This window comes from Amblyomma mixtum, chromosome 1, assembly GCF_055824585.1.
Source record: "Amblyomma mixtum isolate Tamu chromosome 1, ASM5582458v1, whole genome shotgun sequence".
NCBI lineage: Eukaryota > Metazoa > Arthropoda > Arachnida > Ixodida > Ixodidae > Amblyomma > Amblyomma mixtum.
The window spans coordinates 7,511,696-7,523,447 of NC_143012.1; the positions used below are offsets into that span (position 1 = coordinate 7,511,696).

Here is an 11,752-nt window from a genome sequence, read left to right on the forward strand (position 1 = left end):
TCCGGACACAGAACACGCAAGCCAAGCTTGTGGACGGGGTGGGAGAGGTCGCCCTCCGTTAGGAGGCCACTAATACCACCCCATTGATCTTTTAGAAGTTCCTCCAAGCCAAGTTAGCTTTCCTAGTCCTGAGCAGCAGCGACGGCGTCAGCATGCTTGATTGCGCAGCTGCTGTACTGTCTGTTTCGGTCCACGCGCAAACGAAGGAGGAAGACGATGTGCTGGCGGCCCCCCGGCCGCCGGTCGGAGCATGCCAAATTCTGCCAAAGGGGGCGGCGGAGGCGCGGCGGGCTCGTCCAAGGGCCCCCCGCCTGGCAAGCCCCTGGACCACCCACCTGGAAAGCCCTCGTCCGCGCTGCTCAAGAAGAGCATGTCCACCGCCAGCACCAGGAGCATCCTGCGAGCCTCCAGAGCCGCGGGCTCCAGACCGTGAGTACATGCACCTGCCGACATGTGAGGAAAAACAGAAAACAAGGCTGTCTAGACGGTCTAATGAGTAGATATGGTTTCACTCCTTGACGCCGCTGGACGCGTATAGTGGTCCACTATACGCGTCCAACAGTGGCGTAGCCAGAAATTTTGTTCGTGGGGAGGGGGACATGTTGCAGCGCAGCCTCCTCATAGAATTTGTGGAGGAATCAAACGGAAAAACAATAACTGCATTGCCATATTGACAATGCTATTGTGTATTAGATAACGCTACGCACTGTCTAGACAAGGGAAATATGTATTTTTTTTAAATAAAATGCATTCGCACGTCTTAAAAACCATGGCAGACATAACTGATACCAATGCTTCCATGCTTCTGCGTATTTAATAAGCAAAGAAAATATCACACGAAGTCTACAACTATATCAGTCCGAAACCAGATAAGCAGTGCATGCTGCTGATATGAAAAAAACGTAAAGGCCATGAAATTAGCAAGTATGGAAGATAAATATTTTAATAAATCTTTGTCGTCCAAGCACCTTTACATTTTTTATACATATGCAACGGCCAGGAACATTTTTATACATATGCAACGGCCAGGAAAAAATCTCCGCTGTCCACGACGCTTTCCTTCGTTCCAGTGTGCTGCATAGCAGCAGCTGTCACCGGTCATGTATTGAGAGAAATTGCACCGAAGTTTTAGTCGCAACAGCGAGCACATCTATAAATGAGAATTATGCAAAATATACATTAGAAGTGCGAAGATAAAATGGTGTATTAGAAATGCGAATAACTTGATAAAGGACAAAAAAGTGTCACTGGAAACAAAGTCACTGTATGTATACACAAAACCTCGCAACAAGATAACTAAATGCACGTATGTCTCCATTAAATCTATGTATCTAAGCAAAAGTCACTATGTAGAATGCGTCAAACAAGGCAAATAAACATCTTGCGCAATCACATATAGTAAACTTTACACTCGGAAAGAAAGACGATCCAGGCAAGAACAAAACTATGATAGCAGAAGTCGCGATATGTACATAGGACATGCTGCGGTCGGTGACTTCTAAAAAATTTCGGTGGGGGGGTGGGGCTGAAGCCCCGTAAGCCCCCACCCTGGCTACGCCCCTGGCGTCCAACGACGTCATGCCGTTGCCAGCTGTGGTACCACCGAACGAGACTACTGTGCCGGCAGCCGGCAAAGTAGCCCGCAGGAAACTTTGCCTGCAGTTTGACTACATTAGCTGATTCCGGCCACATCACGGCACACAGCTAATGAACCGACACTGCCGGAATTCTCATCTTCCAGCTGTTTTGCTGGCAGAATACCCTGCACAAAAAGCTGCCGGCAGCCGGCAATCAAAACTAACCCAACGAATCTCAGAATGCTACCTAAAGGCGACACGCCCCCAGGGGAAACAAATATTGATTTGTCCTATTTTCCTTTTTTCCATTTATAAAAACAAAAACAAAATTTTCTAGAGAGAGAGGGGGTGCACGTCACATGACTACAGCCAGCCAATCAACCAACACCGTCGGCATCCTGGCCTGATTCTGCCGGCTGCCGTCAGGATAGGCACTTCCTTGTTCACCGGCACCTTGAGCTTGGAGATCACTATCGGCCGAGCACGTTGAAAGCTCTAGAGGCTTTCATTTCGTTTTTGGTTCGTTGTTTTCGCTTTGGGGCGGCAGCGTGAGCGCGGACCGTTTTAGGTTTGTATTAAAACAATGCGACGATATAGGTAGAGTACTCCTTCATTCTGTCTATCTTCTTTCAAGTTATTGATTTGAATCTGTCACCTGCTCACCCGTCTTGTCATCATTTCATATTTTTTGCTCTCTTCATATCCGCTAAAGGCTGAATGGTACGACGAAACAGTGCTGACGGACGGGACGGAAGAAGAGACAGACACGTGCGCTGAACTAACAACCAAATGGTTTATTGCGAAAGAGGGGGGCAATGTAAAGCACAGAAGGGAAGCAGATGTGGGACGAACATGACATGACATGACATACGTACGGGAGCTATCAAATCATCACTGATTAAGAAAGGCGAGCTCCTGTGGGAATAGAGCCACCGATGGTTGGTTTACACATGAGTTGCCTAATTCGTGAATTTGAAAAGCCTCTGATATCAGGCGCGAGGTGTGATTCTACACTTGGTGATGATGATGGTTCGGTTCAGAAACGCCTCACAGTCTTTGCAATCTGCGGAATTAATGACAGTGTTATTTCTTCGGCGTGACTGGTTTTCAATATCTTTCGCGTGTTCGCGTAGTCGTTCATTGACGCACTGTCCGGTCTCCCCAACGTCAAAACGGCCGCATGACAGTGGAACCTTGTAGATTACACTACAAAAACGGTTGACAAATTTGTTTCGGTGTTTCTTCTTACACGCTTTCTTTCCACTTTCCTGGTTCACTCTCTTGCACAGGCCTTCCAGCTTCAAAAGTATCTTCTGGCGGTCTAGTTGGTCTGAATCGTTCATATTTAAAACTGCGCGAACAAAACAAGGACCGAGCAAGAACACAGTAACACACACAAGCGCAGTTCCAACTTGTTCCTGGAAGAGAAAAAGAGTTACACGCCGGCTTTGTTCACAATCTTTTTCAGGTTGTGCGATACTTGGTGAACATACGGAATACACGTGATGTGCTTATTGTCTAGTTTGCGCGTGACCTTCTGAATTCTGCATTCTTCTACTATTCACTCTGCTACGCTAGATAAGATCTTCGTCGTGTAGCCTGCAGATGTAAGCCTAGTGACCTGCGCGTCGAAGCTGGCTTGGGTTTTATGTACACATGATCTAAACAGAGCGGCCAGACAGAGGTAGCCGCTGAAGGCTACCTCTTTCTCTCATCCCAGAGGTCGCGGATGCGAAAAGTACGTTACATTGTGCGCTCAAGCGCAATTAGCCATGTATGACCGTCAAAGATGAAAGTTAAATTTTTCTGCCTCTGCTTCCTACTAATGATGATGATGATGATGCCTCGGCCGTAACCTTCAGGACTACGCCGGCGCCGCCTGACGGAGGTCTCAAGTGGAACGAAGAGAACATTAAGGCCACCTTTCATCCCGTTGGCAAGGACTACGGCCTGATGAAGGTAGACGAGCCCAAGACGCCCTACAGCTACGACATGTCCCACGACCAGGGCCCGGTCAGCGCCCAGGTCTTGGCAGAAAAGTAAACCGCCTTTACCACATGATTCACCCGTTCTGACGGAACTTGCATGGCGAAGTCGTACGTTTGTCTCCCCCGGTTGAGTTAAGTTTAAGATGGGGCCACGAGTAAGCACCCAGATACTAGATTATAGAACAATTACTTAAAATGTGTGTGTGTGTGTGTGGGGGGGGGGGGGGGGTATGATACTTTAGCAATAATAGCTACAGAAACGTTCGAGAGTGCGTGCCTACACTTGCTAGTTTCTTGCCCCCTTCCTTAACAAAAGACAACTTTGATAGATCATATGGTGTTAAATTTCTTAACTTTACAAGGCGATTGTCGCACCATCTGGACCATGGAAGAAGGAAGAATTTAGGAGAGGTCGTTACGTCACATTTTTTAATCCGGGCATTTACTCCGCGCTAGATGGCCGCCGTCTTAGCATACTTGTGCATGCACAGCAGACAATCTCGTTTCGCACCGGGACGCCGGCAATTGACAGACGAGCCGATGATAAAGACGACGCCGTTGCGCCCAACCCAACTATCGGCTGCACCATCGGCCAAAGTCCTTGCGAAAACACGTGACTTCTGGCTCACTTTTTGTGATGCAGCTCGGATAGCGAAGCTCTCCCATAAGCTTTCCTTCTTCCATGAGCCGCACACACACACACGCGTGTGATATGATAATTATGACTGTCATAAATAAAAGGTTGTGGTCACAGAAGATACAACTCTTATGTACCCGTGTGTTCTGTGTTACATCTCTCGTGCAGAATAGAAGCCGCCCGCCAGGGAGTTCCGAAGGCCACCCGAATCAAGAGGGAGGACGAGGGCCTCACGGAGGCGGAAAGAGGTCTGCACTTGGTCCTCTCTTGCCTTGAAGTGGACGCCGCCAGTTTTGAGCCAAGAGCTCTTTGAAGGGAAATTGCATAGGTTTTAGAAATCAACCAACTTAAAGGGGTCGAATTGTCGAAACATGGATGCAACGCATGCAAAGTCCTTTTGGGCTAGCATTTGAGATGGTGACGTAATCGCCAATTAAAATCGCGACGGCCTTCAAGCTTCTCCGCAGCGCACAGCGCCAAGTGGGGAGCGTATGATGACGTCATCGACGATGCCGGTACATTTCCAATGCCTACACGTTTGCTTTAAAGGAAAAACTAACGCCACTGAAGGGAAAGCCCGCCGAGTGTTGTTTGGCAGCATCCAGCGATGCACAGAAGGGTGTGCTTGACGGCAGCGAAAATTTGAAATCTTGCCTTCCGTGACCTTACATCCCGCTTCTCCTCACTCCTCCGATGCTTTGAGAAGAAGCCTAAAATTCAGTCGTCGATTGCATCGCTATTTTAAATGCTAGCGCAAAAACACTTTGCATGCTTTACGTACAGCTTATGTAGATTTGAATCGTTGAATATCGCGGAATTCTCAGAAAGCTGTGCTGTTGCCCTTTAAAGGAAAACTGCACCACTTTTAAGAGATTTTGAGAATTTTAGAGCATGAAGTGTGAATGCATGACTATGCGCCTCCTTCCGCTAACTTGTTACCGAAGAAAATGCCCCGCCTAGCCCAGCAACAAGTTTTACTTGAGTCTCGGCTTTTTGCTCTCATACCTCTTTTGACGCAGAATAGTAAGGCCTCTAAGTGATGTATTTGTAAGTGATGTATTTGACTCTTTTGGTTAGTAGCCGCTCGGTGGCTCAGTGGCTATGGTGCTCGGCTGCTGGCCCGAAAGACGCGGGTTCGATCCCGGTCGCGGCGGCTGAATTTCTTTGGAGGAGAAATTCGAGGCCCGTGTACTGTGCGATGTCAGTGCACGTTAAAGAACCCCAGGTGGTCGAAATTTCCGGAGCCCTCCACTACGGCGTCTCTCATAGCCTTAGTCGCTTTGGGACGTTAAACCCCCAAAACCAAACCAAACCTTTTGGTTAGTATACGGGGTAGGAACATCAGCTTTGCTATTTCATGTATTTCCATTACGCGAAATATTCAGGGGCATACCTTCATTCGTGCCATGCCATGGATAACCGCTAAGCACGCCGGGTGAACGCAGCTGCCAAATATGCAAATCCATTCTCGCAGTATAAACACGACATCTCGCTAATCGCGCCATGTAATTGCAGCTTCCAGGTATGCAAATACATTCCCCACATTACAAACGTTCTTGAATTGTTCCTCCCTCCGACAGCCTCATTTATTCTGCGCCTTTGCGATTCTCGCGCGCAGAGCACCAGCGCCAGTTCGAGAAGAAGCGCAAGATGCACTACAACGAGTTCCAGGCCGTCAGGGCGATGCGGGAGCGTATGAAGAAGGAAGACGACGAGGAAGATGACGAAGAGACCGAGACCACGTCGGTCAAGCCGCCCGAGCAGGGCAAGAAGTGACTGGGCCTACCGCACCTGCGCACTCGGCGACCCGGGACGCGGACGCAACCGCCTGGCCGCGGCTGGGACTGAAGGTACCATGGCACCTGCTTCCATCCTGCGTAAGACCTGTAGTTCTTTCATCGGGTGCCCAAATAGTAGTCACAGCCACAGGCAGGGACAGCGCCAGGGTATCCACCGTTGGCTGGAGAGGAGAAGGCAGGAGGGTGGAGCGGGACAGCTTCACATACTCTCTTGCCATAGCAGGCGGGCAGGCAAGCGGGCGGACCGAAATGCAAAAACGCCGTCATCATCATCAGCAGCAGCACTGATGACGATGATGATGATGATGATGCCCACTACAGGGCAAAGGCCTCTCCCGTGTCTCTCCAATTAACCCTCTCCTTTGCCAGCTGCGGCCTGCGGCCACCGTATCCCCGCAAACTTCTTAATCTTACCCGCCCACCTAACCTCCTGCCGCTCCCTGCTACGCCTGCCTTCTCTTGGGATCTATTCCGATACCCTTGAGGACCAGCTGTTATCGTACTTAGATTTCGGTGTGTGTCATAAGGATTCCCAGGAGGTCGAAGTCAATCGCGGGCCCTTCTCCCATTATCGAGTACTTCGCAGCCCACAAAGGTACCGTACGCACAATGCATTATTCGCCAGAACTAATGGAAGATAGCAGTGACAGGGTTTGTCCTGCAATCGACCTAATCTCTCTAATGGAGAGTGCAATGTTGGTCGCTGGGAGAGGAATTTTGGGGAGTTTTGTAATTTGTAACCACTGAAAATCCCTATGTCAGTGTCAAACTGCTCGAAAACCTTTTTAGAATGATTTAGAGATCGTAAAATTGATTGCAGCGATCTGAAATTGTACGCACTGCGCTAAGCAAGGCAGGCGTTTTTCTTCTTCAAAATGCTTCATGAATGTCCTTATACAGCGACGTTGGCATAAAGACACGGTGCACTTTGAGAGTTAATTTTATTCCTCAAATGTACAGGGAAGGAATGGAAATAGAGCAGTCTACTCGCCTTTGCCAACCTGTTTTGCTTTTAATTACTTCTACTGTAAACTCGAAAAGGCATCGAAGGGATTATGCGTTCGAACCCATAAGAAAAATGAAAACGAAATTATGTTTCTTTCTATAAGCGTGTGTGCGCCTGCATGGCTGAATCACGACAGAACACAGAAAGAGATAAATGGTGTGGAAGAAACAAGGAAAAAAGAACGCGACCTGTTGACGAGCAATGGGAATCGAGACTTAGTCAACGTCACATATAAGTTGGTACGGGCGGAAGATTCCATAATAGCTGCTTCCATTTATAGCTGCCTTGTTTATAGCTGTCTCCTTTATAGCCCTCTTTATAGCTGGCGCGTGAAAGTGTAGCCTGTACACAGTGGCGCACACCGGGCTGCCCATCTTACAATAACGACTGAGGATGGCGCTAACCGGGCTTACAGTAACGACTGAGGAAGCCAACAGTAAACGAAGCCAACGAATCAAATGTGCATATTTTTTTTAAATATGTGATCTTCATCGATTGGAAATTAGTAGCGTGACATTTTTATGGCTGAAAGATAATTGGCTAGAAAGTAGAAAAAAAAAACACAACGGCCATGGGATCCGAACGCACAACCTTCGTATGTTGCGTATGGTACTCTACATTTGAGATATGAAGGCGGCTGTACAATCTTTTACCTTCGGGGGTATTTATGGCAGACCGTTTCGTATCGTCACCGACCACCACTCGCTGTGCTGGCTGAAAAATTTAAAGGACCCTTGCGGCCGCCTAGCACGTTGGGCATTACGCCTGCAGGAATTCGATTTCACCGTCACCTACAAGTCAGGCCGGAAACACACCGACGCTGATACCTTGTCACGCGCTCCCGTCGAACCTCCTCCGCAAGACACCACCGACGATGATAGCTTCCTTGGAGCGGTCAGCACATCTGAGCTCGTTTCCAGACAGCGTGCCGACGCCGAGCTCCGTCTGCTCATCGAACATCTCGAAGGTGGGTGCCCTGAAATACCACGAAACCTAGCTCGTGGACTATCGTCGTTCTGCCTGCGGAGAGGGGTGCTTTATAAAAAGAACTCTATACTTCAAGTCCGACAACTTACCTGCTCGTCATACCGTCTGATCTGCGGGATGAAGTCCTCCTTGCCTGCCATGATGAACCGACTTCCGGCCACCTTGGAGTTACCCGCACCTTATCCCGAATCCGGCAGAACTATTACTGGCCCAACCTAACTTCAAGTGTCAAGCATTATGTCCGGACATGCCGGCAATGCCAGCGGCGGAAAAAACCCGCGCTCAAGCCTCCTGGACTGCTTCAGTGCATCGAGCCGCCACAATTACCATTCGACAAAGTCGGCATGGACCTTCTGGGGCCATTTCCTCTCTCGTCGTCCGGCCACAAGTGGATCGTAGTCGCCACAGACTACTTGACCCGCTACGCTGAAACGAAGGCCCTTGCGCAAGGTACTGCCGCCGAAGTTGCCCACTTCTTTATGCACGACATCGTGCTTAGACACGGCGCCCCATCGGCCATCATTACTGACCGAGGCAAGGCGTTTACAGCCCGACTCCTACGTGACATCTTAGAGCTTAGCCATACTGCTCATCGACCAACAACAGCGTATCATCCCCAAACCAATGGTCTAACGGAACGGCTCAACAAAACATTGGCGGACATGATCTCGATGTACGTCGACGTTGAACACAAAACCTGGGATGAGGTCTTGCCGTACGTCACCTTCGCATATAATACCGCGACGCAGGAAACCACCCAGTTCACCCCGTTCCGTCTCGTGTATGGCAGAGAGGTCCGCATGCTGCTAGACGCCATGCTGCCGTACGGCGACGCAGAGCTTCCCCCTGAAGCTGGCCACTTCGTGGAGCAAGCAGAGCAGGCCCGTCAGCTGGCCCGCTTGCACATCAAGGTCCAGCAATCCGCCGATGCCCGACACTATAACCTTCGGCACAGGGACGTGCACTACGAGCCGGGCGACCACGTGTGGGTGTGGACACCAGTGCGCCGCAAGGGATTGTGCGAAAAGCTTTTAAATAGATATTTTGGCCCGTACAGAGTCCTGCGCCGCCTGAACAGCGTCAACTACGAAGTTGTCCCCCATGGAACTGTGGTCGCCGGCCCTCAGCGTCAACGGCCTGAAATCGTGCATGTAGTGCGCTTAAAGCCGTACTTTTCGCGTGACTGAGCGCTGTGTTCACGCTGTTTCGTACCTTTTCCCCTTACCCCACGTGTGAACTTGACTCTCCCTGCATGTTCATCTAGCGCGCGCTGTATAGTTCACCTCACCCCCAGTCTTTTTTTTTTTTTTTGTTCCTCCTCCCCTCACTGTACATACCCCATTCCACATCGAGACGATGTTTGCTTTCGCGGGGGGGAATAATGCCACGCGCCCAACGCGCCGCGCGGCCTCCGCGCTGAGTCGAAGACGACGACGAAGCGGCGGTGGGCTCTCGTGGCGCGCTGTTCTGTGCTGTGTCGTGGAAGCTGGCTCCATAATTAAAAGAAGACTTCCAGTCTTGGGTTCTTCCCGACGTCTACCTTCACGGCTCCTCTGGTCGTGACAATATTACGTCTAACCAAACATTGAGTTAGTTCCACTGCCACCTTAGCGGCTAACGTGAATGTCCACTGCCAGTTCTCTATTTTTCTACTTTTAATCAATTACCTTGCAGCCATAAAGTGATTCCATTACTAATTTCCCATTGATCTACACCGCATATCTAAGAAAAATGATACAAACATTCATCTACGCTTTTCTTTTTAATTTCGTTGACTGTTGACTATCGCGATGGAAAGAAACACGAACAACGCCGCGACTACGCGCTCCGCTGTTCGAATTTCTTTTCATCGCTGGGTGGTAAGAAAAAGACGTTAGAGTCGTTCTAGAATGCATCATGGACGACTCTAGAGTCTTTTTGCTGCCACCGAAGCAAAAACGCGATGAAAAGAAATGCGAGTGCCTATAGGCTCCGCTCTGTTCGCATTTCTTTCCATCGCTCCTGTACGTCATAACGTGCCCCTCATTTCTCCACCCTTTTCTGTTCGATGCAATAACGAGTGTGAAAAACACTGCATCTAAGTACACGGATGGAACTGCATAAGCCGTTTTTCCGTACCGCAGTGCTACCACGCTCAAAGGCGTATGCATCTCAAGCTGCGTGAACAAGCTCTTACGGCGAGTTCCCCGTTTCTTTTCAGGCAGACCTTTCTTCCGCCATCAGACAAAAAATCCTGGACGACCGCCGCCCTCACGCTGGCTGATCGGAATGTAGCCATTATTCGTGCGAAATCAGCTTAGCTCTGGACTGTTTGCTATCCTCAAGATATGTCTCCCTTGCCTGGGGGACGCCCTAAAATTTTTCTCCTGGATCGGTGGAATTGTCTCGGGGCGACCGAACTGTGTTCTTGGTGGACAGTCCGGACTGTGTTCTCGGTTTCCTAGTCACACCTGGCTACTTTTGAAACGATGTGACTTGCTGCCGCGACGGCTGAAGCGACCAGTCCTTCGTCCATCGAAAGGTGTGGACTTACATGAATGTCGGATGCCTATCGTGGTATGCAGATGTAAATAGCTCAGTTACGTACGCCTAGCTGTGTTTAGTCGTGGTTTTTGTGTTCCTGTTTAAACAGTGTTCAACTAGCATGATTCTTTGTCTCCGGTTGGGAAAGAAATAACAGAAGTAGTCACATTACTGTTCATTATTTCCTTTTGTAACATGTTACATCCCTTCTGCCAGAAATATATTAACTTTCAATCATTCATTCGGGGATGCATTATACAAGAAGTAAGCACATTTATATTTGAAGCAGCAAAGCTCCCTGTGGAATGATGTATACTTGTAACAAGTGAGCGTTAATATGAAAAGGAATAATATACGAAAGCTACGGAAACTGAACCACGGCATGAAAGCTACAGAGACGAATATTCCATTCTTACGTTTAGAACAGCTTGGATTCTGTGTGGTTCGGCTGGGTTATAGCCGTACAGGAGGTGTACACAGTTGGTTTAAATTCGCTTCATGCACCTGTGATAAGTACCGCAACCGAGGTTCACTGAACACTACCTGGTGTAGAAATGGTCTACTCAGACCCCTCTACCAGCACTCACGATCCCGTAACCTTGTTGCTGTTTTCACCACGCAGCGACGCTGTTTCGCAAAGAAGCCAGCTTTGACGAGCGGTTCCCTGAGCCTTTCGATCAGCTTGATCCGAAGTATTTGTGCAAAGTACCACATTTTCAGGAAGTAAAACTGAAGAACTCTTTCGGTGGTTATCTAACGCATTTAAGTGTTTTCATGATCTGTATAATTTATGATTCAAATTATCTGTAAATACTCGAAAAATGTGCTGTATATCAGTGTCACAAGGCGTTAAAAAAAATTCCAACGGTGATCATTTCGTCGCAGCAGTTTAGTTCTTCAGAACCACCAAAAATATGGCGTCGTTAAATACAGGCAGCGTATTCGACATTAACCTGTGAAGTGTCGTCATACGCTTTTCCGCGTGAGTTCATTGGCTTACAGAGGGATAAACAGCGTGTTTTGTGGCTTGGGATGGTTCTTTTAGGATACCATGTGAATAACGGAGGGCAAAGTGCAAAAAAAAAAAAAAAGGATCAGGGAGGGAGGGGGGGGGGGGGAAGCAGCAGTGGTGTCATACGCGCCGCTTGACCACATGTAATTTTTTGGCATAAGAGTGCGCGAAATACGAATTGATTCTGTGTCGAGTTTCGCCACTAAACAGGGACATCTTCCCG

The 11,752-nt window shown here is 48.8% G+C and overlaps 1 protein-coding gene across 1 annotated transcript; it reads left to right on the forward strand.

Annotated features, from left to right (window-relative positions):
- The first annotated feature begins 250 nt into the window (after nt 1-250).
- LOC149365385 (protein phosphatase inhibitor 2-like) lies at nt 251-5,978 on the forward strand. Its single transcript, XM_089568587.1, has 4 exons — nt 251-429; nt 3,440-3,616; nt 4,371-4,450; nt 5,821-5,978. Exons 1-4 carry the CDS (start codon nt 251-253, stop codon nt 5,976-5,978), a joined length of 594 nt encoding a protein of 197 aa, XP_089424713.1.
- Nucleotides 5,979-11,752: the final 5,774 nt, after the last annotated feature.